Below are 27,172 nucleotides of genomic sequence, written 5' to 3'. Positions count from 1 at the left end.
TGGTGCCTTTGGGTAGATGATTCAGTGGGAACCATCAACTTTGATTTGTTAAAACATTAGTTGATAAGCAACTTGGCTACAACATCTGTTCCTGAGTTTTGTGCGCCATGTTTGGTAGCTTTCAGGCACATTTTTTCTATCTTAAAGCAAAACAAAATGAAGACCACATTTTCTTCCTATGTTGTTTTGAAACAACTGTGCATACCACTTGGCCCTGAGTCTCCTCTTTTATTCTATTCCTCTTTTATGAAGAAAATGAGGTGTTGTGAATCCCAGTACCTCAGGTACTCCGTAGTGACTATATCCAGGATCTTTCTTTCCATGATAAATGAAAGCTAACGTTTACTGAGGAAAGCAACAAAGCAGATTATAAAGTGCTGTCAGTATACAAACAGGATTTTTTCTTTTCTTCTATTTACTAAAAACTTGATCTTCATTTTTAGAAAAGGAGGTATGATTTGAAGAATGAAATGGACTTTTTTTTAAAGTCATATACCTTCTGTTCTTTAGTATTTGGGAAATACCTTGAGATGTGTAAGTGTAATGTATTATTACCATTATGATAATACCATATTTACTCAGATACTTGATGAGGTCTTCTCCCCATAGTTGGTACCTTTTATACTCACTTACAAGGGATTCTCACTAAAATTCTCAGTAAGTTGTATATCATTAAACTGCTGGCAAAAGCAGCATGTGCTCAGCAGTGGAAACCAACTAAGAAGTTGATTAAATGCAGCCAACACTGAGCATAGAATTATAGAAAATTAGGTTTGGAAAGGACCTCAGGAGGTCATTTAGTCCAACCCCCTGCTCAAAGAAGGACCATCCCTAACTAGATCATTCCAGCCCGGGCTTTGTCGAGCTGAGCCTTAAAAACCTCAAAGGATGGAGATTCCACGTCTTTCTAGGTAACCTGTTCCAGTGCTTCACCAACCTCATAGTGAAAGAATTTTTCATAATATACAACCTAAACTTCCCTTGCTGCAACTTGAATCCATTGCTTCTTGTTCTGTCATCTGCCACCACTGAGAACACTTTTGCTCCATCCTCTTTGGAACCACCCTCCAGTTAATTAAAGGCTGCTATCAAATTCCCCTCAGTCTTCTCTTCAGAAGACTAAATAAGCCCAGTTCCCTTAGCCTCTCCTTGGAAGTTATGTGCCTCAGGCTCCTAACCATTTTCGTTGCCCTCCAACTTGTCCACATGCTTTCTGTAGTCGGGGAGGTGGGAGGGGGGGGACGCAGAACTGGACACGGTATTCCAGATGTGGCCTCACCAGTGCAGAATAGAGGGGAATAAATTTCCTCGATCTGTTGGCAAGAGTCCTACTAATGAAACCCAGTATGCTGTTAGCCTTCTTGGCAACACAGACACACTGCCGACTCGTATCCAGTTTATTGTCTGCTGTAAGCCTCAGGTCCTTTTCTACTGAGCTGCTGCTTAGCCAGTTGGTCACAATCCTGTAGAGGTGCATGGGATTTTTCTGTCCTAAGTGTAGGATTTTGAGTCTAGATACTCTTCTGAGATACTGCTTTCCCCAGCATGACTAGAAAACTAAATGCCTGTATTGGGCAAACGTGATAGCTTTTTTTTTCCTTTTTAATACCATTTCATTTCCAGGGCCAGATCAGTTCTAAATTGAGTTCCAAATTTCAACTGAGCAGATCTCAGTTGTTCATAGATTCATAGATGTTAGGGTCGGAAGGGACCTCAATAGATCATCGAGTCCGACCCCCTGCATAAGCAGGAAAGAGTGCTGGGTCTAGATGACCCCAGCTAGATACTCATCTAACCTCCTCTTGAAGACCCCCAGGGTAGGGGAGAGCACCACCTCCCTTGGGAGCCCGTGTGGGTGTGTGTAAGTATGGTGGAGGAGCATAAAGGTGTGTGTATGGATGTGTGGGGTGTGGGTGGGTATGGGGTTTTTGCAGGGCTGTGAGTGTGTGGGGGGAGGGTGGCTGGGGGAGGGTTGTGGGATGTGTGGAGGGGGAGGGTTTGCCTACAGGGTTCATGCCTGTGTAGCACTACCATTTTCAAGTATACTAACTCCCAGACTAGGGGCAGGAAATTTATTTTGGGCGGAGGGCCACTTCCTGAGTTTTGGCAAACCATTGAGGGCCCCGGCCCAGGTTGCCATCTTGGGACCAGAAGTCCCGCCCCCTAACCCCTGATCTTTGCCACCAGAAGCCCCTCCCCTGGCCCCCCAGAAGTACTGCTTTCATCAAGGGGGCTTGCCATCTCAGAAATACCAAATAATATTCTAAAAATCAAACATCTACTACAACAATAATTAATTAGATTTCAAGAAATATTTTTGTCTAGATTTACATGTATTTGTGTAGTGTGCATAGAGGTGATTGTATAATAGCTTAAAATGAAGTCTTACTCTTGTATATGGTGGGGGTAGGTATAGGCTTGTGGGTGTGTGGGGCAGGGATTTGTGGGGGGGTGGATAGGCATGGGGGTGTGGGTGTGTGTAAGTAGGGTGGAGGAGCATAAAGGTGTGTGTATGGATGTGTGGGGTGTGGGTGGGTATGGGGTTTTTGCAGGGCTGTGAGTGTGTGGGGGGAGCGTGGCTGGGGGAGGGTTGTGGGATGTGTGGAGGGGGAGGGTTTGCCTACAGGCCCTGCCTCCCCCCCCACAGCAGGGAGTGCCCCTGCCAGCACTCCTCCAAGCCTGGGCTCTGCCCTCCTGCTGCTCTTGACTCTGGGGCACCAGCGCAGGCACATGCTGCCACTTGCAGCCACTTCCCCCTCCCGTCTGCCACTTCTGCCCTTTTCAAGCTGCTTCTGGGTTCCTCCTCTCCCACCCCGCTTTCCTCTCTGGCACCATATCCCAGCTCCATGGCTGAGACCACAGGATGCAGCAGGAATCGGACCGGCCTGGCTGTCGCTGCACAGAGCCAGCCGAGAATCATGGGGGCTGGGCCAGTTCCTGCTGAGTCCTGCAGCTTGGTGCTGCAGCTGGTAACCATGTGGTGCTGGAGTGGCGGCAGCTGCAGGCAGGAAAGCGGAATAATGCCTGCAGCAGGTGGCGGGAGAGTGGCTGCGAGCAGGTATGTGGAGTGCAGAGACAGCTGGACAGGAGTGCGGGGCCCATGCCACTGTGCTGTGGCCAGCGTCAGGTGGGGCATGGGCTGGCAGGGGCTCTATGGAGCTGGGCAGGGCTGTGCCAGCAGGAAGAGGGTGGAGCCAGCCCGGTGCCATAGAGCCCTGCTGGCCTGGCTCCGCACTTCTGTCACCCTGCACTGGGCCCCACCAGCACTGGCCCAGGTGGACTGGTCTGGGCCCCGTGCTACCGACCAGCTGTTGCTATCCTCCATGGGCCAGCTCGCTGCCCCTTCTCCCTGCCTTCTGCAGCCATTTCCATGCTCTCTTCCCCGCTTGCTGGCTACTCCAGTACCATGTGGTTCCTGGCTGCAGAGCCAGGACTGCAGCAGCTGGCCCAGTCCAGTCCTGCGGACTGGGACAATCGACCATGGTTCTCCCCCCACCCCCCTTTCTTATCTGAATTTTTCTCTGGTGCAGGGTGGCAGGAACAGACCTAGGGTCCCAGGTCAGAAGCCTCTGCTAGGCCTGGGCTTCTAGCTGGAGGTGGGGGAGGGGGGCCAGACCAGACTTGCTGCTGCGGCTTCTTAGTCCTGCTACCGGCTCCCCCTGGGTCCTACTGCCGTTGTCTCCTGTCATCCTTGACAGGCAGGCAAGGGCAGATAAATATTAATTTTCTAAATTTTTAGGGGCCCTGTAGGCCAGATAGGGGGCTGTATTTGTCCTGCCCCTGTCCCAGACTCATCAGTCTGAGGCTTCAGATACTCCCAAAGCCATAGCAGGCATCCTACATGCAAGCTTCAGACCTGGAGGCTTTGGAGTTCAGATGCCCTCTAGTTTTGCTTGCCCCTAGCCAAAAGGCATACCACAAGGATAGGTTAGTGCAGCCCATTTGAATCAGACATGTGGTAGTGCTTATTAAGTGCAGTCCCCCTCAGTGCTGTCTCTTTAAAGTTATGGTGAGCCGCTCCATTGCATACATTTTTACTTCTTCTTCACTCCCACAGTTGCGCTGCACCTTTCTTTCCCCCTCCTAAAGAGTCCTGTTCCTTCACAATAGGTATTAGGACATATTTCTACATCAACATACATTCTGAAATACTTCTGAAATTCTGAAAGTGTATTGCAGTTCTAATTATTTGTAACTATTAAGAACTTTTGCTTAAAGTTTGTATAAAATGTAATTACTAACTGAAATATATAGTGCTAACTTTGTTTCTTCTTGCTTTCAGGCACCTCATCTGTAGCTTGCAATCTGCAGGCAATGATGTAGGCTGCATTTGTATTTTAAAAAATTGAACACTTCTTAGCCAAATAAATCTTTTTTGTAGCATTCAATGCCTAACATTGCAGAAGATGAAAGGGAGAATAGTCCTGGAAATAATGAAAACAGACCTGGGCAAAAATCTCCAGAAATTACTCTTCATGATGCTGTGAAGCCATATTGCACTTCAGATACCTCTACTACATCCTTGGGTCCTAGCGGAGATGGGCATTATCAATGGGGATGTCCTGTGACACACACTCGAGAGAAATTTTATACCATCTGCTCAGACTTCGCTTTTTTAAACCAAGTAACATCTGCTTGTAAAAGCCCAAGTGCTACAGTTAGTGCCTGTCTACCAGATAGCGCTGCCTTAAATGTTGGAAATAGTACACCTGATTTTATTGGGATTCAAACTGGTGCTTCAGAGATAATCTACAACGAAGATGCTAATTTGGAAAGTTTGTCTAGTAGTCTTGGAAAACTTCCACTGGCCTGGGAAATTGATAAATCAGAGTTCAATGGAGTGACCCCAGGTCTGAAAAACAAAGAAGGTAATACATTACATTACTGCAAAATGTTTTTTAAAAAAATGCTTGTTGGATGAAATTCAATTAAAGAATGGAGGGGCCAAAGCCAATTCTGCTATTTACATCCTGCAGCGAGGTGTATAATGAGCTTGTGTGTCACTTACACGCTGTAGAAGGGTTCTGTGTGGGGGAACAGATGCTGGCATGAAGGTCTCTGCAGATGGTTTCAAGATGAAAGATGATTTTTATTTTCCTTGACCCACCTGTGCATTTCTGTGCAGAACTCAGGAATCCAAACTTTATATACGAGTGATTTTATTCTTGAAGTATAGATTTTCAAGCTTTTGGGGAACAAAATGCAAGGTTTAAAATCTTTCTTATTTATAGTATCATAGAAAAGTAGGGCTGTAAGGGATCTTTAGAGGTCATCTAGTTCAACCCAGTGCCAGAGGCAGGACATTCTTATCCAAAATATCCTATAAAAATTCATTGGATAAGTTATTAGTAAAACTTCACCTTCAACCCTGATACAATCACAAGACATAACACCCTAACCTGCCACAGGTAAAGCAGGGGGATAGTAATGGCTTATGTCTTGCTGCTGTTAAAATATGATAGATTTGGGAAGCGGGCCCCCCCTGCTGCAACAGATGAAAGCAAAACCCCCCATAATCTGTGTCAGTCTGATTATTCCTGACCTCGGGTATGAGGATCAGTATGATCCAGAGAGGAGGAGCAAGACTCTCCTCTGGACTGAAATCTCAGGGTTGACATCCTAGCAGATGCTTTGACCCACTCATTAAATTCCCCAGCCTTTGCTGCAGCCAATACCTAGTGTTTCTGAGGAAAGCGCAGAACAAAACTCTGACATGTTTAGCAGGGGGAGGGGCGGTGAAGAGTCCTTTCTGGCCCTGTGTGTTAACCAGTGAAGCCCACAAGTACTGGAAATACCCCTAGTAGAGCATAGGCCAAAGGTGGGCGATTACTTGGGCTGGAGAGCCACTTAAGTTTTGGTGACGTGATGAGGGTTGTGCATGTGCACATGCACTCTTGCACACTTACTCGTGTACTTACTTGCACACATTCCTACATGAGCTCCACACAGCTGGACCAAGGGTGGCGCCAGAGCAGCAGTGGGAGTGGAAGCGTGGACCTGTATGGGGCTGTAGCATCTTATCTCTGCTTCTCCCCCTGCCCCTCTTTGCGCTGCCTGTCTTGGCTGATGCTGGCAGGTAGGAACAGGGCTGAGAGCCACGTACCAAAGCCGGGGCCTGGTCTTGACAGCCCTGCAGAGTTGGGCTGCAAGGGATAGGGATGTTCCCACCTTTTGGCTTCTCTGCCCCCTGCCTACTGTGCAGACCCCAGCTGTTGGGGCCAGAGTGGGGGTCTCAGTTTTCCCCGCTGTCTGCCAGGCAGGTGGGTAAGGCTCTTGCCTCTGCTAACCAGCCCTGCCTGCCCACCCAACACCACAGGGTTGGACTCCATATTCCAGGCTTCCCCTCAGTGCCAGGTGGGTGGGTAAGGCTGCTTCTACCCACTGTCTCCCACCATAGCAGCAAAGGCCAGAGCTGGAGCTGCCTCCTGTGAGCCTGCCAGTTGATTCTGTCCGGCCTGTGGGCAGGTGGCAGCTCCAGCCTCCGCTGGTGCTGCAGACCAGATAGAATCAATTATCAGCCTGGATATGGCTTATGACTCATGAGCCACATTTTTCCCACCCCTGGCGTAGGAATAGCTATTCCAAAATCATCCCTGACCAGTGCTTGTCCAGCCAGTGACTAACAGTCCACAGTTTGCCTAGGCAGTCTGTTCCATTGCCTCACTGTTCTAACAGTGAAGAACATTTTTTTTTCTAGTACCAAATCTAAATCTACTTTGCTGCAACTTCAAGCCATTGGTCCATGTCCTACTCTGCAGCAAGAGAGCAGGTGTTTTCCCTCCTTATGGGAGCCTTTTCATAGTTGCAAGTCTGCTACCTCATTCCCTCTTTTTAGCACCTTTTCTGCAAGCTAAACTTGTTTGTTTCCTTCAAACTCTCCCTGTATGATTTGCCTTCCAAGCCTCTATCATAATTTTTGTCTCATGCCTCTGGAGCCTCACTAACTTTTTCCATGTCCTTTCTAAAATGTGGAGCCTCGAACTGTGCACACTACTCCTAATGAGGCTTGACCAGTGTTGAGTAGAGAGGCACTATTACCTTGTCTTGCACCTAATCGATGCATCTACATGTGTACTTTATTGCAGAGCTGACTAATTAGCTCTGCATTAAAGAGTCGCTGTCTACACATATACCCATATTGGGGCATAGTAAATAAATTAATTCTGCTATAGGATAGTATCTGTCCTGGACCGTACTATCTTACGGCAGGGTCATTTAATGTGCCAAAACACTTGTGTAGACAGTGACCAAGGCTGGCTGGGGCATGAGGGTGCCACAGTGCAGGGGCTGCCTGCTGACTAACCCTGCACTGTAGCGTGCTCTCGCCCCAGCTTGTCCCTCTGCTGCCTACTGGAGGCTGGGGCTGACCCCTCAGCCCACCTGTCAACTCAGGGCTGCTCTCCCTCTGCTCAAGCAGCTGCGGTCCTGGGCACACCTAAAGACGCTGTGCCTAGAAGCAGCTGACTGTCACAAACTGTGACAGAGTTTATTGTTACGTACTAATTGCATGTGTAGATGCACCCAGTGATTCAGCCCAAAACTGCATTCGTTTGTATTGAGTCTGTGATCCACCAAGACTCCTAGACCCTTCTCTGTAGTTTTGCCTTCCAGTCAAGTGTCAACCATTTTTGTGTTTTGATTATTTTTTCCAAGGTGGAACATCTTGCATTTGTCACTATTACACTTAATTCTGTTACTTCAGCCCAGCTTTCCAATTGGTCACCACTCTGAATTGCATTCCTGTCCTCTAACTGTTCACAATCCTTGCCAATTTAATGTCATCTGAAATTTTGCTCAAGAAGCTCTCAATTTTATCATCCAAATCATTAATAAACATTCTGAACAGCACTGGGCCCAGGATGGACCCCTGTGTGCGTCCACTTGAAACCTTCTGTCACTCTGGTATTGATCCATTTATAAAATTCATAAATTACCCTTTGCTTGAGGCTTTTGAGCTAGTTATCTATTCACCTTTATGGTAGTTTTGCCTAGTCCACAGTTCTCCGGTTTGCATCTGAGAAGATCATGTGGGACTTGCTCAAAAGCCTTTTTGAAGTCCAGATATGCTATATCCACTGCTTTTCTTTCATAAAGCCAAGCAGTTTGTTGAAGAAAGATCAAGTTTGTTTGGCTTGATTTGTTCTTGATTAATCCACACTGACTGCTTGTGATCAGCCTTTCTTCTTCCAGATGCATGCAAACACTTGCTTATAATATGCTTCAGTAACTTCCTGGGTATTGAGCTGAGGCTAACTGGTCATAGTTCCCTGGGTCCTATTTTTCCCCCATTTTTCAAGAGGAGCACTGTGTTTGCTCTCTTCCAGCCTCTGGTACCTCACCTGTCTCCCACAACTTTGTAAATATCGCCAAGAGTTGCATAATCCACACTGTGTTTCTGTGCATCAGGGAGATGTACATGTTTTTATTATTTATACTTTATTGATTCTACTTTCTTGGTGCTTTTAAATGTAGATTTCAGTCGTATGTTGGCTCTAAATGGATTTATTTTTCAAAGGGGAAAAATTGCTAGTCTTCATTTTTAATTTGATGTATCTACCCTGGTAAAACTGCTGAATAGCTCCTGTGGGAATACGGGCAAGAAGAAAATGAAATTTTGTAATACAGTTATGCTTTGAGGATGTCAAAATTTCTCTGAAGAAACTGTGCATATATTTTTAATTGTCTTAAATGGTTAGGGAATCTGTTTTTAAATGATTAGGGAAATTGTCTTTCTTAGGTCTGTGGACATATCTAGACCATAAACTTACTATGGCAGGAAGCAGCATCTTTTTTTCCTGGAAGAGAGTGTATAGAGGTTTCTGGCTCTTCTTCAAGGAAGTTAAGTCACCCAACCAAGAACATCTCTCTTCTCGCACACTAATTGATTGTTGTATGCTTCTCTTGGGTGGTAAGGACCAACAATATCTCACAGTGCCCTCTAAGAGGGAAAAAGAGAGAGCATTGGCTTCAATAGTCTGGCCAGAGGCAAGCTGTCAGCCCTGTGGGGACCCTAGCCCCTGAAGAGATCTGGATTACCCCAGGTCTTTGCAAGGAAGGGACATTGTCCCCAGGCTGGGAGCATTCCTCTACAAAGATTCAAGGTGCATCTGCCTCCTATCTCCTGCAGGACTGAGGACCTGAACTCTACTGCCTCTGTCTCCTGCCCCATGCACCCCTCCAAGGTGACCAAGAGGGGTGCATGGAATGGGGACCATTATCCCATGGGTAAAACCATCCCAGGTTTATTGAAAAGTGTGGGGTGATTGAGATCTGATTCCAGATCTTAGAATTGTGTGCCTGTCATTCATGTGTGGTATGGCAGGAGGTGTAGCTTGGAGATTAGATCCCATTATGCCTTTAAATGAACTTCTGACTGTCAGCGATCATCATTACTGCACACAGTATTGTCTTTGTTAAGGATGCATTGAATTCCGTAACATGAAGGAATTTACGAGGGTATGATTAGTGGTACCTTGCATATTAAATGTTTAGCTACTTCTAACACTTTTTTTTTTCAGGCAATATGAAGAAACAAGTAACCAAAAAAAAATCCTCAGACAAAAAGACCAAGCAAAACAAGGAGTGTTCTCACTATTCTACGTTTGAGGAAGTAAAGCAGCGGAAAGTGCTAGACCTCAGGAGATGGTAGTTTTTTTTTTTAAATCATTAATCTAGTACCCAATTTGTTAGTAAATGTTGATGGTCCTCCTCTTTTAAATCTTACTGTATACTTTTTATGTTGAGTGGAAATGTATTGAGATACATTTAACATATCAAAGGCTAACCAAAATACTTTCTGCATGAGGATGTTGGATATTTCCCTTGTGATCAAGATACTTTCTCTATATTAAGACATTCCTACTTAAACAAGTTTGTGGGTGAATTTGGTACTATTAAACAAATAAAACCACTAGTGTGTCCAGACATTGACTAGCATTGTTTCTGCATACCAGTACCATTTATCCTTACTTTTTATGTTTCTTTTCTATTTTGGGGACCATTTGAGTAAAATTTATCACTCGCATAAAAATGTGAATGAATTTTCTACGAACATGAAGTTAAATTGACATAAAGCCACTGAACTAATAACACCTTAACTGGTTCTGTGACATGCTTAATATAAAGAAACTGACCTGAAATCATCTTTATTGGTAAAATACCAAAAATGCAATTTAGTAAGGATAGCAATATTGGAAGTATTGATCCAGAGACCGACCGTCTTAAGGCCTTGTTATACTAGGACAAAAAAAAATCCTTATCAGGTCATTAATGTATACCTACCCAGACTTTCTTATAGCTTGATGATGTGTAGTCTTTGTAAGGTAGGATGTAGTTCTGGTGCAGATCTAAATGAAAGCAAGAGTGGACTTGCTTATGCCAGGTTTTTTAAAAATTCATGCAAGGATGATACTGTTTTTAAAAAATGAGAAACATGTCTTACAGCCCTTGACACTTGGACAAGCGATCTCAAATGAAAGTGCAGCCAGATGCAGATCTTTAAATAAAGAAGGTTTACTGTCTTCTTAGGTACTGTATTAGCCGACCACAGTACAAGACTTCTTGTGGAATTTCGTCTTTAGTATCTTGCTGGAATTTCTTATACAGCACGCTGGGAGCTGGAAAGTAAGCCACCTTTATTCTGTTTATGTATCAAGGAACATAAATGATTATCTCAGTACTTTTAAGCATAATTCATTATCATTTCCTTTTTCAGCCTGCCACCTATTACTCAAGAAGAGGCTTTGCATATATTGGGCTTTCAACCTCCATTTGAGGAGATTCGATTTGGTCCCTTTACTGGAAATACAACTTTAATGAGGTAACATTTTATATTTTTTGAAGCACTGATGCATGGAAAAATAGCTTTTTAAAACTAAACATTTAGAACTTTACTTCTCAAATGGCAATAATGTCCTCGTAAATAAGATATAAACCCTGCAATGATTTAGGTAGCTGAGGCTTCTGAGTTCTTCATGATCAAGCTGTAGGGGTTTTGGCAATAGAACCCAGAGGTTTTTTTTGTTATTGTTTGTTTTTTCAATAACTTTTAAAAAAAGATATTTTTGTTCTAACATTTGTGTATAGTACCAAATTGCTAGCATTAGTCATTGGGGATTAAAGTTCTGTTTTCCTTCACAGTCAGGTAAGATTTCCTGCAGAATTATATAAAAATGGAGCTGGAAGGGGCCTCAGGAAGCCATTGACTGGGAGTTGGACTCAAGGCAGAATCATTCTTATCTAAATTATCCTCTACACATGTTTATCTAATCTTTTCTTAAAACTGAATGAACAACTCTCTCATAACTACTAGGCACAGTGCCCTAGAAATTTAAACAAGCTAATTTGCCACAGGTAAAGGAGGTTGGTGAAGTCACTGGTCCTGCCACTCCAAGGACACGAAGTAGTTTGTTACTTTTCCAATGTGTGCAAATAGTAACCTGCTGGGAAATGTTTTTATTATCAGAGGTTCACCTTTCTTGAAGGAGGCACATCCAAAGTTAGATGCAATGGTATTGAATGCTGCAGTGCCCATGTCCCATTGTAGATTTAGTTGTTTGTTCATTATGTTGTTGATCAGAATAAGCAAGACAAAGGTGAAAATGCTCCAATGTGAGGAATTATTGTTTATTTGTAGTAGGATAGCACAACATCCCTGAGATCAATGACTCTTATACCAGGTACGTTATAAACACCTAGGCTGCTTGCCATGTTAAAAAAGAAACCAAAAAAATGCGCTTTACCAGAAAAAGCAGCATGTTGCTTTGACCTGGCTCTGCAGCATCTATATAGATCAGGTGCTTCAGCGGGGCTTTTTGGCACTTTTACCTAAAGCTGATTCAATCAGCTTTTAGATAAAAGCCCCACTAAAGCACCCAATTTTTACAGACATTGCAGGAGCCACGTCCACCTAAGGCACTGCCTCTTTTGGGCATACATGGGGCTTGGCATGGGAATGGGTTAAGCTAAAGTATTGTTTTGGTTTTTTTTTAATGTTTGTAAGCAGCCCTAAAAAACTGGTCTTGTTCCAAAGAGCTTACATCTAAATTGCCAAGAGTGAAAAAGGTGGAAGATGGTATGCTATAAATATTGATAAGAAACAGTAAATATTGAAGCAGTTTAGTTCTTTAGTTATTGAAATCCATAAAATAATTTTTTTTTTCAGATGGTTTAGACAAATTAATGATCACTTCCATATAAAAGGATATTCCTATGTTCTATATAAACCTCATGGGAAAAACAAGACAGCTGGAGAAACGGGTAAGTAAGCAATCCTAAAAACACTATTTTTACAATCTATAAATAAGGAAGACTTAGAGCTGTAAAATGCAGTAGAACAGGAAGTGCAGAAGAACAGCTTAATTCTATAAGTGAACTCTCAACCTACAATACAGGAATACTACCAAATGAGTCTGAACTACATACATTTTTCTTTTTCCTGCGTGTCTTAATGTTCTTTCTCTTCTTTACCAAAATAACATACTTCAAGTTATAGTTATGAAAAAGCAGTGTTCCAAAGGTACATAGAGACCTTTGGCTTTCCATCTTATCTTGCTAATCCCTAAGATGTATATTTATTGTAACACCGTGTTCTGCTCTGGTATATTTCAGCATTTTGGTATTCTTTCTGCAAAAGTTGTAATTCTGAAATTACAACTTAAAAATAATAAATGAATGCATTTGTTAGATATTTGGTCCCCCCTAAAATATTTTTCTAGCCTTGAGATCAAATTAAGCAATTTTCTCGCTAGAAATTGATCACTCAGTGCTTGTTACATAAACGAGGTCTTACATTTGAAAGCTTTTCTAACTCCAACCCTACTATGCTATTGGGTTAATATTAATCTATTCAATAAAAAGATGCCCTTAGAAATCCTTGCTTCAAGCATAATTTCTAGACCAACACAGCTGCATCACTTTAGCACTATCATAGTTAGTGCTTGAAATACTTTCAGTATATGCATCATACCTATTTAGTAACTTGGTGAATTTATACTTCAGTAATTATCAACTTCCTAACCCTCAAACAAATTGTTGAGTTGAAAGCTTGAACTTTCTTTATCTTAGGAATTCTGACCAAATGACATGACTGTAGTTTTACTGTCAATTCTGTCCTGAATGATTTCCTGGATCATAAGGATATCAACCTTATGGTATTTTTTTTAAAGATGTTTTGATTAGTTCTGTCAGTTGTTATTTGTAAGATAAATTATTTGTATCTGACTTCTCATTCAAATGATACACATTTCAGTTATGCACTGAGATACATATTTATAGAGATACAGATTTAGTGTTTTAGGTTATCATTGATGTATGGGATAGAATCGGAAAGGCACAAATCAGCAATTACATGTTCATATTGCAAACTTTTACCATACAATATGCTGCTGCTTATGTGATGTAAAAATTAAAAAAGGCTGGCAGTTAAGTTCTCATCTGCTTAACACTGAATGCAAGAACAAAAACACTTTGGATGATCAGACTTTTCTTTGTAGCCTCAGGGGCCTTGACAAAGTTAACACATGGATTGAAAGAAGAATCGATGGCCTACATCTATCATTGCCAAAATCATTATTTTTGTCCTATTGGATTTGAAGCCACCCCGGTAAAAGCTAGTAAAGCATACAGGTAAAAATTTGGTAATTATGTTTGCTGAGAATCATCTACCAAAATGTTAACTGTAAGGTAATATCACTTTCTTAAATTGCATTTCAGTGTGCTTTGGAAATGGTAAGCTAACAAGTGTTAATACCTTGATTGCATTTATGTTCACTCAAAAGGGCTTGCAGGCCAAGCCCTACTAGGAGAGACTAGAGAACCTGGACCTTTTCAGCCTCCGCAAGAGAAGGTTGAGAGGCGACCTTGTGGCTGCCTATAAGTTCATCACGGGGGCACAGAAGGGAATTGGTGAGGTTTTATTCACCAAGGCGCCCCCGGGGGTTACAAGAAATAATGGCCACAAGCTAGCAGAGAGCAGATTTAGATTGGACATTAGGAAGAACTTCTTCACAGTTCGAGTGGCCAAGGTCTGGAATGGGCTCCCAAGGGAGGTGGTGCTCTCCCCTACCTTGGGGGTCTTCAAGAGGAGGTTGGATAGGCATCTAGCTGGGGTCATCTAGACCCAGCACTCTTTCCTGCCTATGCAGGGGGTCAGATTCGATGATCTATTGAGGTCCCTTCCGACCCTAACATCTATGAATCTGAAAAAAGTACCCAAACCAGTAAATGTCAGTACATATTTCTACGTGCACTTTGGCTCAAGTGAATACAATTGAGACAAATCATTTGAGAGAATTTAAACAGAAACATGCAAGAATATTTTGGAACTATGTAGAAACACTTTATGGATGCATCCCCACGAGCAGGAATGTGCATTTCTCTGTGGACAACTAGCCTTAGCTCATATCTGGTGCACGGTGGGGTAGGGGAGGCTGGAGCCAGCGCCTGGATTGGCTCCAGCAGCTTTACCTGGGGTTTTGGGGGGCCTCCCAGGGCTGCAGCGGCAGTGATCCAGGCACGCACAGCATGGCTCTGGCTGGCCAGGCTCCAGTTTCAGGCAGCACGTGCTGTAGCCATGTGCACTTTGCCGAGTATGTTTTTCCGTGGATCTCCCAGTGTCAAAAAACTGCCACACTGTAAATTGGCAGCACAGCAAACGTGAGCATGTGCAGTTTGCAGCACCACAGACAGGTTTGTGGTACCACAAACTGCACTTGCATACTCGTGGGGATTCACCCTATATGTCCAAAAACCCTAAATCTAGAAAGAAGGGAGCGGGCATGACCGTAGTGGGGAGCAGTGATTTAAAACAAGCAGAAGACAGGGGAGTTGATAGTAATAAACAGGGATCCTGGTTTTCTCTGATTAAAAAAAAAATCCTTACTTTTTTGATTAAAAAAAAAAAGTAACCCAAAATCCACATTTTTCTGTAACTGATTAAAATGAAACACCATATAGTGGTGTTTCAAGCTTTCAACTCAACCATATAGTGATTTCATTTTAATCAGGGAAAATTGTGGATTTGGGGTTACTTTTTTTAAATCCAAAAATTGGGGATTTTTTTATCGGAGAAAACCAGGATCCCTGATAATAAGTACCGATTTCCTGATTGATAAGAAAAGTGAAAGGGCACAAAGAAAAATGATACTCCCAGTGAAGTGAAGAAAAATAAAGAAATGTTTTGGTATACTAGGCACAGAATGGTAGCAGTCCATTACAAAAAGGACTAAAAATATTACTAAAGAAATTATTGATAATAGAAAGGTGTATTGAATATATTTGTTCTCTAATTTAGAGGAAACTGCATAATATAACTGTATCGCAGGATGGTCTTTTCCAATTATAATTCAAGAATATAAATGGCTGCTAGAGCTAGGCTTTTTTAGTTCAGCAAGTTTTGAATAACTTGTGCCTAGAAATTCTAAATGAGCTGCCTGAGGAGCTTTTATGTGTAGTTAATTTAGACTTTTTAGCAACTGTTAGAACACTGCATAAATTTCAAACAGCTAATGTGCTACTATTAAAAAGGATAAACAAAACACTGGAAAACATAATGGAAGTGCCAAAACAGCTAATTACAAGATCTGTTTTCTAGTTTGGCATTAATTATGTTATCCTCCTAATCTCATCAAAAGACATAGTTGGACAAGTCTGGCATGTGGTTTCAGTTTCTCTAAGGTAGTGGTTCTCAACCTGTTTAGAGTCAATCTACCCCTCCCAAGATTTTTCAGAATTTAGTGGCACCCTATTTAAGGAAATGATTTTATATCTGTTATAGATATTATAAACGTTAACATTCTATTATTAGTGAATATGTTATTAATATTGAGTGGTGGGGCTATAAGGGATAGACTGGGGACATCTGGCCAGCAGGGACAGGGTTCTGGTCTGCATACTTCCACATGGGCAGTGCTGTAGGGGTGGGAGGGGCCCTGGTAGGCAAAAAGATGCATGAGGCCTTGGAGAGGGGAGGAGGGCTGGCCAGTGGGGTGCTGGAGCGCAGTGGCTGCTGCTGCGGCGGCCAGGTGGGACTGCACTGAGCCTTCTGCAGAGCTGGATCAGGAAGCAGCTGTGGCAGGAGCACATATTTTTGCCACAGCCCTTTTTGGTGTCTCCTGGAAACGTATGTCTGCGGGGCAGAGGGAAATGTCCTATGTGCCTCTGTTTCCAGGTGACGTGGGATTCTAACTGAGAAGCAGCTGCAGTAGAAAGGTGCATGCACTACTTCTATTAAATTAGGCAGGTGCACTGTTTCTGTTGCAGCCCTTCTTGCTTTGGCTCTGCATGTGGTATCACAGCTTGGAGCTGACTGCTGCTGATGCTGCTTGGTAGAACTGTTCTGCACATCTCCAGGAGGCACATCTGAGCTGAACCGGGAGTAGCTGAAGCAGAAGGGGTATGCCTGCCAACATAATTTAATATAGGCTGGTATGCTTTTCTGCTGTAGGCACAGTTTATCTCGTATGTACTTCCTGAAAACAGAAGCAGGCAGGGCAGTTTCATGCTGTGGTGCTGCTGGTGCTGGTGCTGTAGCACCCCTGGCAGGTACTTGTAGAGTCCCAGTTGAGAACCAGTGCTCTAAGGGATTTGGCTTCTTATTGTGCAGTATTTCAATTTGGGACTAGTTCATGGTATGTGTTAAATGGATGAAGCTGGTTGGCAGGCCTTAATGTAACTGAAGATCAATATCAGGTGGGTGGCTTTTTATTACTTGGGTTTTTCGGGTGCTGGTTCTTGGCTCAGTGGTATTTAACAATTTTTTTTTATCAATGATCTGGAAGAAAGAAAAATCATTGCTGATGTAGTTTGCAGCTGTCACTTCCCCCTTAACTTTGTATTAAGTAAAGAATGCTAGGTCACTTGCTGCAGTCCAGATTGCTTAAACTGCCAAGCAAACCATATATTTGGTAGTATTAAAATGCAAAGCCCTGCATCTAAGGGCAAAGAACATATGCCATGCTCGGAGGATTGAGAACTCTGAAAAGAACTCGAGTGGGGGGGTAATAGTTGATAATTGACTGAACGTGAGTTTTCTCATATGACCAAAATTGCTGTTGAAATCCTGGGTTATATAAACAAATGAATGTGGCATAGGGAGGTTATATGTTAATTTCTGTTGTTAGTGTGACTTCTAGTGGAATATGGTCTCCTTTTTGGTGTCAGTGCCTTTCTTGATAAATTGGATAGGACTTGGAAAACTGCCACCCAAGTTTAAAGGTTTGAAGAAAGTGCTTTATATATTTAAATTCAGATAGCTCAACCAATCCGCTTAGATCAAAGAAATGGTTAAAGAATGACCTGTTTACTATCTATACATACCTTGCAAGGGCAAAAAAAATTTGTTGATTATTGGGTCTTTAGTCTAATAGACTAAAGTATACTATGACTGAATGGTTGGAAGCAAGATAAACCCAAATGAAAAGTAAGGCATATATTTTTAAAAGGAAGGGGAAATCAACTTTTGGCACAACATAACAAGATGTGAGGTAGACTTTTCAATCACTGCCATTTTTAAAATTAAGATTGATAGCTTTTTCCTTAAAACACTGTTTAATTTGAGGAAGTCCCTTGACTTCCGTGCTAGACTAGAGGTCAGACTAGGTGACCATTCTGGTTTCTACTGACCTTATCTGTAAAGGTCGTAAAAACTGAACAACTAATTATTTAATAGGACTGTTCTTGGTAGTCTGCCACAATTCATGTCCAGTTATTCTTGCCTTATAATTGTGAGGTAGAATTTTTTTATAAAAATCCCATCACTAGTGTAAGAACTGCTAGACTGGGTTTGGGTGACCTGGGTTCAGTTTCCAGGTAAACCACAGACTTCCTGTGTGATCTTAGGTTGCTGGACTTGGACTCGGGAGACCTGGGTTCAGTTCCAAGCTCAACCACAGACTTCCTGTGTGATGTTAGGTAAGTCACTTAATCTACCCTGTGCCTTAGTTCCCAACCTGTAAATTGAAAACAACTTCCCTACTTTAGAGGGATATTTTGTCAGTAAATAAGTTAATAGTTGTGACACATAAATGTCATCAAATACCTGTTCTTTGGGTAGTAATTTTGGAAACTGAGGTACTTTATCTTCTCTTTAAAATGCATACTGCACAGGCAGGTGATGGGACAAGCTTCCCTATTCCACCAGTCTGCTGGAGCTTTGTCACAGATAGAATGATTCTGAAAAGGTAGTGTAGACTTTGGTTTTTTTGTGAAGGCTGCTGACAATTTTTTTATTTGAAGTTAGTCAGATTATACATTTTATTTGTGTTTACATATATAAAAATATGACTAGTAGAGACTCATTGAAGCTGCCAGTTTGTTTAATGTAGGCAGCTGAACAGCCACTGGAAAGTAAAAACTTTCTGCCAGAATGTGTGCCTTACAAGCAGGAAAATAGGTAGCTTGAGGTCACTTAGAAGACAATGTTGGGGAAGAAAGTTTTTTCTGGTTTCTGGAATCTTACCTCTTCATTGCACACCATCCCCTATATTATGGTCACGTTACAAACACCTGTTTGAGCCAGTCAGATCCAACTTTTAGTGAAAGGAAAGTCAGAGGGAAAGGTGCCCCTTTTTTCTGAGGAAAAGGGTAATCATTTTCATAGCATTTCCAACCCCCGTTGACCACTTCAGCAAGAGACTGAACCAGAAATCAACCCCCATATTTGTTTCTGTTATGGTGCTAAAAAGTGACTTGGGTAATCTCTCTTAGCTTGCTTTTAATGCTAGTGCAATATTTAATAGTTCAGTAGTCAGCCATTCATGTGGTAGAGATAAACTATAGTTTTAAATTTAGAATATCCTAAAAATCAGTAGCATTGTTAATATATTCTTTTTCTTTGCAATGCATGCGAGTCTTACTAGGATTACATCTTCTGCCCAACAGAGGTCATCTTTCACAGCAAGAAGTGGAATATTGGATCTTAATTGGAGAACCAAGTAGAAAACACCCTACCATTCACTGTAAAAAGTAAGTTGGGGGCTGGGTGGCCTACAGGGCCGAGGGAGTCTGAGGCTCCTGGTGTGCAGGGTGCCCTGCAGTGCATCAGTGCAGCCTGGCATGTGGTGGGGCACAGCAGTGAGGACTGTACAGTGCAATAGGGGGCCCAGGTCTGTGGCCCAGGAGTCATGCAGCCTCCAGCCACTCAAAAATTGGATAATTCTGACTTAGAAGAAACTGGATGTTTTGAGAGTTCTTGTACCTTTTCAGTGTGGCAGGGGCAACAGAATGATTATTTTCTGATTCAGAGTTCTCAAAATCTTTGGAAAAATTGGAATTTTAGTGATAGATATGAGTTTGTATAGTATTACATCTGTATTAGTAATTCTGTGATCAACTCTGTAACTTGTCACAAGTTTTGATTAAAGAGAGTGAATAAATTCCACATATACTCACACAGGGCCACGTTTTGAGAAATGGTGTGTGCATGCACGCAATAAAACCTTGTTAGTTTGCTACCTGATATTTCAAAGTCTTGGATATTTTGAAACTATTTTTGTTCCCCAACTGAAAGGATAGCTTTTTGTATGCTTTAGGATACAGGCAATTCAAAATATGGGTACTTTGAAATTCATAGTACTTTTCTGGTCCCTTGGAACAGGAAAACCTCATTGTTTTGAAATTTGAAGTCCTTTTATAGTTTCTGGAACAGGAAAATCTCATTAAATACTTTATCTATCATTAAACTGCTGCCAGAAGCAGCTTATGCTCAAGTTATGAGAACCAGCTATAAAGAGCACCCAGCACAAGGGCAAGGTCTGTACTTCTTAAATATGCCAGTGAGAACCCACCATAAAGGTAGGTTAGTGCAGCCCGCTTGAATAAGACACAGTGCCCATTGTGTTCTGTCCCGCTCACTGCCAATTCTTTCACTCACTGAACCAATACATCAACTACATTTCAACTTCCTCTTCATTTCTCCAGCTGAGCAGTTCCTTTTTTCCACATTTCCAGTTATTTCTATTTCTTTGTCAGCCTGTCCAACAAACATCACCAAACATTTATGTAGATGAGAGGCTCTGTTGCTTTCTCTCTTGGCCCATTGCACGTGACCAGTGTGGCCCTGCCCTCCGTAGGGTAGAGCTGGACCAGGTAGCCACATGCCTTGTCTGCATATACATTTTTGGAGGGACCCAGGACTTGTGAACACAGTCACAAGTGGTGGGCTACTTAGCATATGGAACCTTGGAGGTGGGGGGCGGTATCTAGAGTACACATGCATACTGACCAGTACTGGGCTCTGGGGACATCATGGCTTGAAACACTGACTTTGCTGGGGCCCAGCCCCATAAACCACATTCTAAATAACAAGGCTTTTTGGCTTTGAGCTAATATCTTACATAGCTTGCATTATGTACAAACTTACATAGAAGTATTTTTCAAGAATGTGTATGCTGAAATTTAGAGTAGCTTACAAAAAGATTAAACTAAAGCAGTGATTATACAACTGGGTTTTTCTGTTAATGTTCTATTTAACACTAGCATGGCCACCTGCACAACTAATTCTGTAAATACTACAGTAATTTGCATATATACATACAATCTACTATGGGTACATTTATTTTGTACCCATTTATTTTGAAGTCATTCTTTTTTGGACCCCTGAGTTTCTAATGAATGAGATTTGTGTGTGTGTGATTGTAAGATAAAATAGGCAAATAAGGACACTATTGAAGACTCAAGTTTTGTATGGAACTTTTAATGGATTTAATTTGTGTTTAGAAAATATGAAGCCTGTAGATGTACAATCTGGAATGTATTGAACAATTTGCTCAGCTTTACTTGACACTGAACCTACAGGACTTAGTTTCTGAAGGGAAGAACAGCATTAATCTAAAAGACCAGAAATCCTGAAAATCTACATCCTCGTTTAGAACATGTCTTTCAACAAAAAGTTTTCCCTTAATTTTTCCCTGCTCCTGTTTGTTTATGGAATTGTCACAGATGTAATACTTTTAAATTGAAGAAGAATCAGAGCTTCTCCATAAGAAGCCTTTCCTGGTCTCCCTCTCTTGTAGGACCCCTCGAAGCTAGGCTTGGCATGGCTTTTTGATGGGCAAGATTCTGGCCCCAGACTTTTGCTCTTTTTTGGCCTCTGTCTTTCCTGGCGATCTGTGGCATTCCCATCTCAGAGCTCCTTTGGTCAGTTCCTGGGAGGTGGGTATTTTGTCCTTTTTAAATGGGAGAGGGTCAGACTGACCTTGTCTGGTGTCTCCCACCTACTCTGGAAGCCATGCTTGGGCTGGCTTCAGGGGGTACTTGAAGTCCTGTCTTTTTTAGACTGAGATCCTGGCCTTTTGGGGTCTGTCTCACGGAGCTACCTTCTAGTTCAGCTCCCAAGTGGGAGACTTTACGGCCGCGTTTGCATCAGCTCAACTAGAGGTGGTGCAAATTTGAGCTGGGGCTTTTCGCCCCAGCACATGTGCTTGGACATGCACTTCGTTGAGGAGCAAATTGTGCCACTTGGGGCAAAATAACCCTGTCTGGCTCCTCCCAGATCTGCAGCCAGGGGGAGCTAGAGCCCCGGGGCAGCACCTGTGCTGTCCCCAGCAATCTAAAAAGCTGCCCTGTCCTGGCCCCAGCAGTACAAAAAGCTGCCCTGGCAAATAGCTCGGGGCTACTCGCTCTCAGGAGTTTCTGGGGCCCAGTAAATTGGTACCTGAGGATACTACCCCTTGTGCCCGCTGGATTGCTGAAGCAGCCCTGAGAGTTCCCTGCACTCTCTACCCACTGCAGCAGTCTGGCAGTGGGGGCTGCTGCCTGGCTATGACCTGCTGCCACCTGCCAGACTGGGATGAGGCATCTGCACTTCTGGGCCAGCTGCCAGTGGGTTGTCGCTGCAGGGTTGGCCTCTGTGCAGCACTACTGCCATGTGTGCCCCCTGCCTGGCCACTTGGGCAGGTATCGCCCAGAAGATGTTCCAGGTGTGGTGGCCTCCTTTGAACTGTCAAAGCATGTCCTGGCCCCATTTGGCCAGGAGGTCAGCCACAGCCAGCTGGGTCCAAGGTGCCAGCTCGCAGCAGGCAGGGTCCTGCCACTGGCCTCCCTAGCACAAATTCTGATGTTCCCTATCGGAAAACTGAAAAAACCCTGATTAAAAAAAACAAACCCAAAGTCACTCTGTAAAAGACCCCCAAATCCATGTTCCTCCACAATTTAAAAAAAAACAACCACTATAGAGAGAGACAGCGATCAGTTGGACAATGTTTTATTGATATACCTGCAGTGTTAAAGCACTGGCTGTTGGGCGGCTATGGCCACACGGGAGTTATGGCTCCCTAACAGGGGCTAAATTGCCCCCGCAGGGGCTATCCCTCCCGCCCACAAGGCCCACATGCCCCGCCCCATCCCTTGCCAGCTGCTGCAGCCCCCTGATGGCTGCCCCACCCAGCCCCACACCCCACACTCCCAAACCCCCCAATGGCTGCTGCGCCTGGCCCCAGCCCCCACTTTCACCCCCAGGCCTCCATGGCTGCTCCCTCAACCCCAGGCACCAGCACTTAAAAATCCAGAAAAAAAAGCCTCTACTTACCCCAGGACCAGGGGAGGGGCAGGGCTCCAGGGCCTCCTGGCAGAGCCCTCCCAGGCAGCACAGGGCAGGAGGGCCTGGGCTGGGGCTGTCCCTCTGCCCCCTGCTGTGTGGGCAGGGCCCCAAGTGATCCTGATGGCAGCTGGAGCTGCTGGTAAGTGCTGGGGTTGTTTGTTTGTTTGTTTGTTTGTTTTTTAAGTGAGCATGCTGGGGTGGGGGGGGGCGGGGGAGGATGAGGATGGGCAGGCCAGGGGTCGGGGGGGGGGGTAGGTGAGGGGTAGGGCCAGGGATTGGGGGGGCTGGGCAGGCACTGCAGGGATCAGGGGCCTCGCACTGCAGGGGGTGGGGGTGGGGCCAGGCACTGCAGGGATCAGGGCTGGGGGGGGGGCGGGGGGGTGCTGAGGCCGGGCACTGCCAGGATCAGGGGCCTCGGGGGGGGCGGGGTGTCCGGGCACTGCGGGGATCGGGGGGCTGGGGGAGCAGGCAGGGCCGGCAGGGGTCCCTCCCATAATCCCTTCCCCCAGGCCCCCCCAGACCCTTACTCACTGGCTCTGGCATCCTGGTGCTGAAGCACGCTGATTCAGCACTAGGGCGAGGAGCCAACCACAGAGACCCAGCCTCCGGTTTCCTCCACTTCTTTAAACTTTGGGGTTTTAGAACCCTGTATATCTAGGGATCTAATTTTCTCATTCCCACATGTGCCTCCTGCCCCTGTCTCAAAGGGGTTTGAGACAGGGCAAGAGGCACGTGCACGCTCGTCTGGCTGCGCCTTACCTGTTCAAAGGGGATTGCAATACACGCTAAGTGCCAAGCAGCAACAAAGCCAGCACAATAAGACAATCCTGCCCCCTCAAAAGAGTGAAGTAGTCTCTGTCTCCAGTCCATTCTGCACAGATCTGAGCACCCTGAAGTTAGCTTAGTTTTTTCTGTACTTATACCTTGCTTCAGAATCTTCATTTCCTAGTCCAGATCCTGTTTTTCAGGCCGTTCCTTCCTTCCGTCGGGTTGCTTACCTTTCTCAGCTTCCCTGGAGACCTGTTTGGTGTCACCACCTTGTCACAGTGTTAATCCTCTGTGTCTGAGGGGTCTTCTGTCACATAGGCCAGGTAACTCTAGCTTCAGTGTCCCTTAACCCTTATTTCTGTTTCACCCCTCCCAATGTTCCTCAGGGAACTGAGGCATTGAATTTTTTTACAACATGAACACATTTAAACTAGAAATGTTACAACTAAACTCATAATCTGTCAGACCTTCTATCTAATATTTAGAATATTTTGGCCAATGTGACAAGACTATCAGCAATAAAGGATGCTGGTCATTCAAGGTTAATAAAGCTAAGCCCCACAAAAGGTCACTTTCACGAGTGTGACTGATGTGCTGAACTATGTGCTTCCTCAGCTTCTGCCTTAAGCCTCCTGTGACAGAGGCTTAAGATAGTACAGGGAAGAGTTCCAGGGTATGGCTTCTGTTCAACTGTTTTGGCTTATACGCATGCTCCCTGTTGCTTAAGATTCTGTAGTTTCAATCCAAGCAATAATTAATCAGAGGGTTTCCAATGTAGGATTAGAGCCCTAGAGAAGCAGGGCTGGAAGGGGCCTTAAGAGGTCATCTAGAGTAGACCAACCTTTCTACCCCAACCCCTCTTTCCCCCCCCCCCCCCCCCCCAGCAGGATCGTCCCTATCTAAACCATTTTATACAAATCCATTATTTACAGAGTTAACCTTGACATAACATAAGACATAACACTAACCTGCCATGGATAAAGCAGGGTGACCAGTGGCCCTGGGGTTCTGTTCCCTTATTGCCTCATGTGGCAACCAGAAAACCCAGCAATATGGGAAATACCCATGGTAGAACATAGTTATAGCTGTGCCTACATCATCCCTGACCGAGGCCAGTCCAACCTCTTCTTGTGATCTCTAGCAATGGACAATCCACAACTTTCTTGCGCAGTGTCTTTCACTGCCTCACTGTTCTAATAGTGAATACATTTTTCCTTTTATCCTGTGGATTAAAGGAATGGATGTTTTCGGTTGGATTGGAAAAAAAAAAAACCTGAGAGGCTGTGGAGAGGCTCTGAGCAGGCAAGGGATGTCTTGGATCAGCAGAGTTGAATGCTAGAAGGGCTCAAGCCAATTGGCTGTGGAAGCTATGGAAGAACTAGGGTGTATTTAGGGTTGTGAGGAGCCAGCTATAAACGCTAGATTAAGAGGGAGAGGTTGTAACTAAGAACAGGAACAAGTAATACAGGAGGTATTGTAATGTAAATGTAAACAATGTTGTGTACATGTAGTTTGGAAAAAAGAATAGTGCCATTACAATTAAAACTGCAAATTTGTAGAGGTAAGGAGTGCAGGTGTCTGTCTACCTAGAGCCCTCTTACTATCTTCCACAACAACAAATGGCATTGATGTTTTGTGTTGCTTACTTTAGGTATTGTTCTTCAATTTAAGATTGTATATGACAGCTGAATGTCTAGTATTAATACTGATTTTGTGTGGAGGCATGTGTGTGCACCCATACAAATATTTCTTTTTGCATCACAGGCAAACATTTGAAAGCATAGAATTAAATTAATTATGTATCTGTAGCTTGAATTCTACTGGTGTAGAAGATTTTTGATGATAAATCTTATTCTTTAGGTGGGCAGATATTGTCACTGACCTAAACACTCAAAATCCAGAATACTTGGACATTCGGCACCTGGAGAGGGGACTGCAGCATCGAAAGACAAAGAAGGCAAGTTTGTTATGGTCAGTTTGTTAGATAGTTTTTCCCAGGAAATTTATATAGCTTGAGAGGCTTTAACTTGCTCGGGTGAAGTCATCTGAGTGATATAACTGCTGTTAAATGTCAGTAACTAATACCAGTGTTAAAGATGTTGCCAGACATAGGAGTTTAGTTCTGTTTTCACAACCTATGATATGCCAGAACAAGCTATTGGCTATCATTATATAAGAGGTGGTAGTATATGATATGATGGAAAGTTACAAGTTTGTGTAGTTTTCTAAGGGAGAACTACATCTTTGGGAAGAATTGCTTTTTAAGAAGAGACTTTTGAAGCCTGGCAACTTGAAATAGGGTGGAATGGATAAGAGAGGTAGTTCTGTTTTTTTAGGCAAATATTCAAAAGTTCTTTATAGGTAATGCTACCACAAGTAACTGTTGAAGGAGTTATCTCTGCACACCTTTTTATGAACACCTCTTTTTTTGTTTGTTTTTATTAGGTAGGAGGAAATCTTCATTGCATCATTGCGTTTCAGAGACTTAACTGGCAAAGATTTGGTCCTTGGAACTTTCATTTTGGAAATGCTAGACAAGACAGGCAAGGACAAGTAATTGCCAAATCCGAGAGTGAAGACAATATCTCCAAGAAACAGCACGGACGTCTGGGTAGATCTTTCAGTGCTGGTTTCCATCAGGAATCTATGTGGAAGAAGTCTAATCTTCGTGACAGGAGGAACAGTGGATATCAGAGCTATACAGATTATGATGGGAATGATTAAAATTAACTTTAGCATATCAGATGTCTTGTTCTAAAGTTAATTTTAATCTAGACATAGTAGGGGATTTATTAATCCTAGAATACATAAGTATAGAAATCATGGTACAAACGGCAGTCTCATGATTATTTGATGTATATGCTTGTATTACAGTGGCGCTGGGTAAGATGAGATGTAAACTAAGATAAGCACAGATTATTGTACTTTTATAATCAAAGTAAATGTAATAAGCAAAATCAATCAGTAATTTTTTTTCAAGAATTGTATATTTGGGACACTGAAAACAAAAGCAAATTGGGGCACAGCAGTTTACATAGAGACGTCTTTGAAAAGAACATGTAATACTCAAAGCATGAGATTTTTATTTAAGATTTTTCAATATGATTATTCTATATATTCCTGGAGGGTAAAAAGTAAACATTGCCATCTTGTTTAACATTTTTATTTTAAGGTTGCCATTGCCCAGGTAAAAAACTATAAAGCTTTTCAGACTTATGAAATGATCTCAGTCTAGTTCCCAGTGGAGCGTCAGCATCACTTAAAATAACCCTAGTTTGACACAAAGGTAAGATAGGCTTGTAGTACTAGTATTGTATCATTACTCCCAAGCAGTCTGCTTTGTGGGCTCCTTACTCCCAGTCTTTTTTTCAGAGCATTACATTTACTTCATTTTATATGGGCTTTCTCAGTAAAAATGAAGTTGGCTTGGACACTAACCAAATAAGCCAAGTGCTTTTCTTTTGGCAATTTTCTCTCCTTACATTGCTTTTCAAAATGTCTTTGCCACACTTTAATTACAAAAAAGCCCGTGCTGTTGAATGCTGAAATGTAGCGTGGCATGAGGCAGAAGTTGGTTCCTTATTCCCAGCTCCTGGTTGCTTTTTCAAAGCTAACTGATACCCAATAAAAGCTTGTTATTTATAATTACACGGTCTAAGTTTAGAGAGAATTTCATTAGCTATGTATACTTACTAATTAACAGAGAAAACATGGATCCCTGATAAAGATCCCCAATTTTCGGATTTTCAAAAAATAACCCAAAATCCACATTTTTCCATGACTGAAATGAAATGCCACTAATATATAGATACGTGTATAGTAGTGTTTCATTTTAATCATGGGAAAATGTGGATTTTGGGTTACTTT

The 27,172-nt window shown here is 43.2% G+C and overlaps 1 protein-coding gene across 5 annotated transcripts in view; it reads left to right on the top strand.

The window, feature by feature from the left end:
- BIVM (basic, immunoglobulin-like variable motif containing) overlaps nt 1-26,953 on the top strand; it is a 30,002-nt gene extending 3,049 nt beyond the window's left edge. For 2 of the 5 annotated variants that reach the window (XM_014600363.3, XM_014600364.3), the window contains exons 2-11: nt 4,283-4,868; nt 9,519-9,645; nt 10,528-10,623; nt 10,715-10,819; nt 12,164-12,258; nt 13,494-13,626; nt 17,839-17,910; nt 18,880-18,963; nt 25,166-25,262; nt 25,751-26,953. In XM_014600363.3, the coding sequence (XP_014455849.1) occupies nt 4,388-4,868; nt 9,519-9,645; nt 10,528-10,623; nt 10,715-10,819; nt 12,164-12,258; nt 13,494-13,626; nt 17,839-17,910; nt 18,880-18,963; nt 25,166-25,262; nt 25,751-26,029 (1,569 nt within the window). In that variant the 5' untranslated portion in view covers nt 4,283-4,387 and the 3' untranslated portion in view covers nt 26,030-26,953. Of the gene's footprint in view, nt 1-4,282; nt 4,869-9,518; nt 9,646-10,527; nt 10,624-10,714; nt 10,820-12,163; nt 12,259-13,493; nt 13,627-17,838; nt 17,911-18,879; nt 18,964-25,165; nt 25,267-25,750 lie in introns of all 5 variants that reach the window. The other 3 variants (XM_059721098.1, XM_019486899.2, XM_014600365.3) reach the window with 3 other exon arrangements.
- Nucleotides 26,954-27,172: the final 219 nt, after the last annotated feature.

The sequence above is a fragment of the Alligator mississippiensis genome, chromosome 1 (genome assembly GCF_030867095.1).
Source record: "Alligator mississippiensis isolate rAllMis1 chromosome 1, rAllMis1, whole genome shotgun sequence".
In the NCBI taxonomy this organism is placed as follows: domain Eukaryota; kingdom Metazoa; phylum Chordata; order Crocodylia; family Alligatoridae; genus Alligator; species Alligator mississippiensis.
Note: the sequence above shows the minus strand (reverse complement) of the source record. Positions and strands in the feature narration are given on the sequence as shown.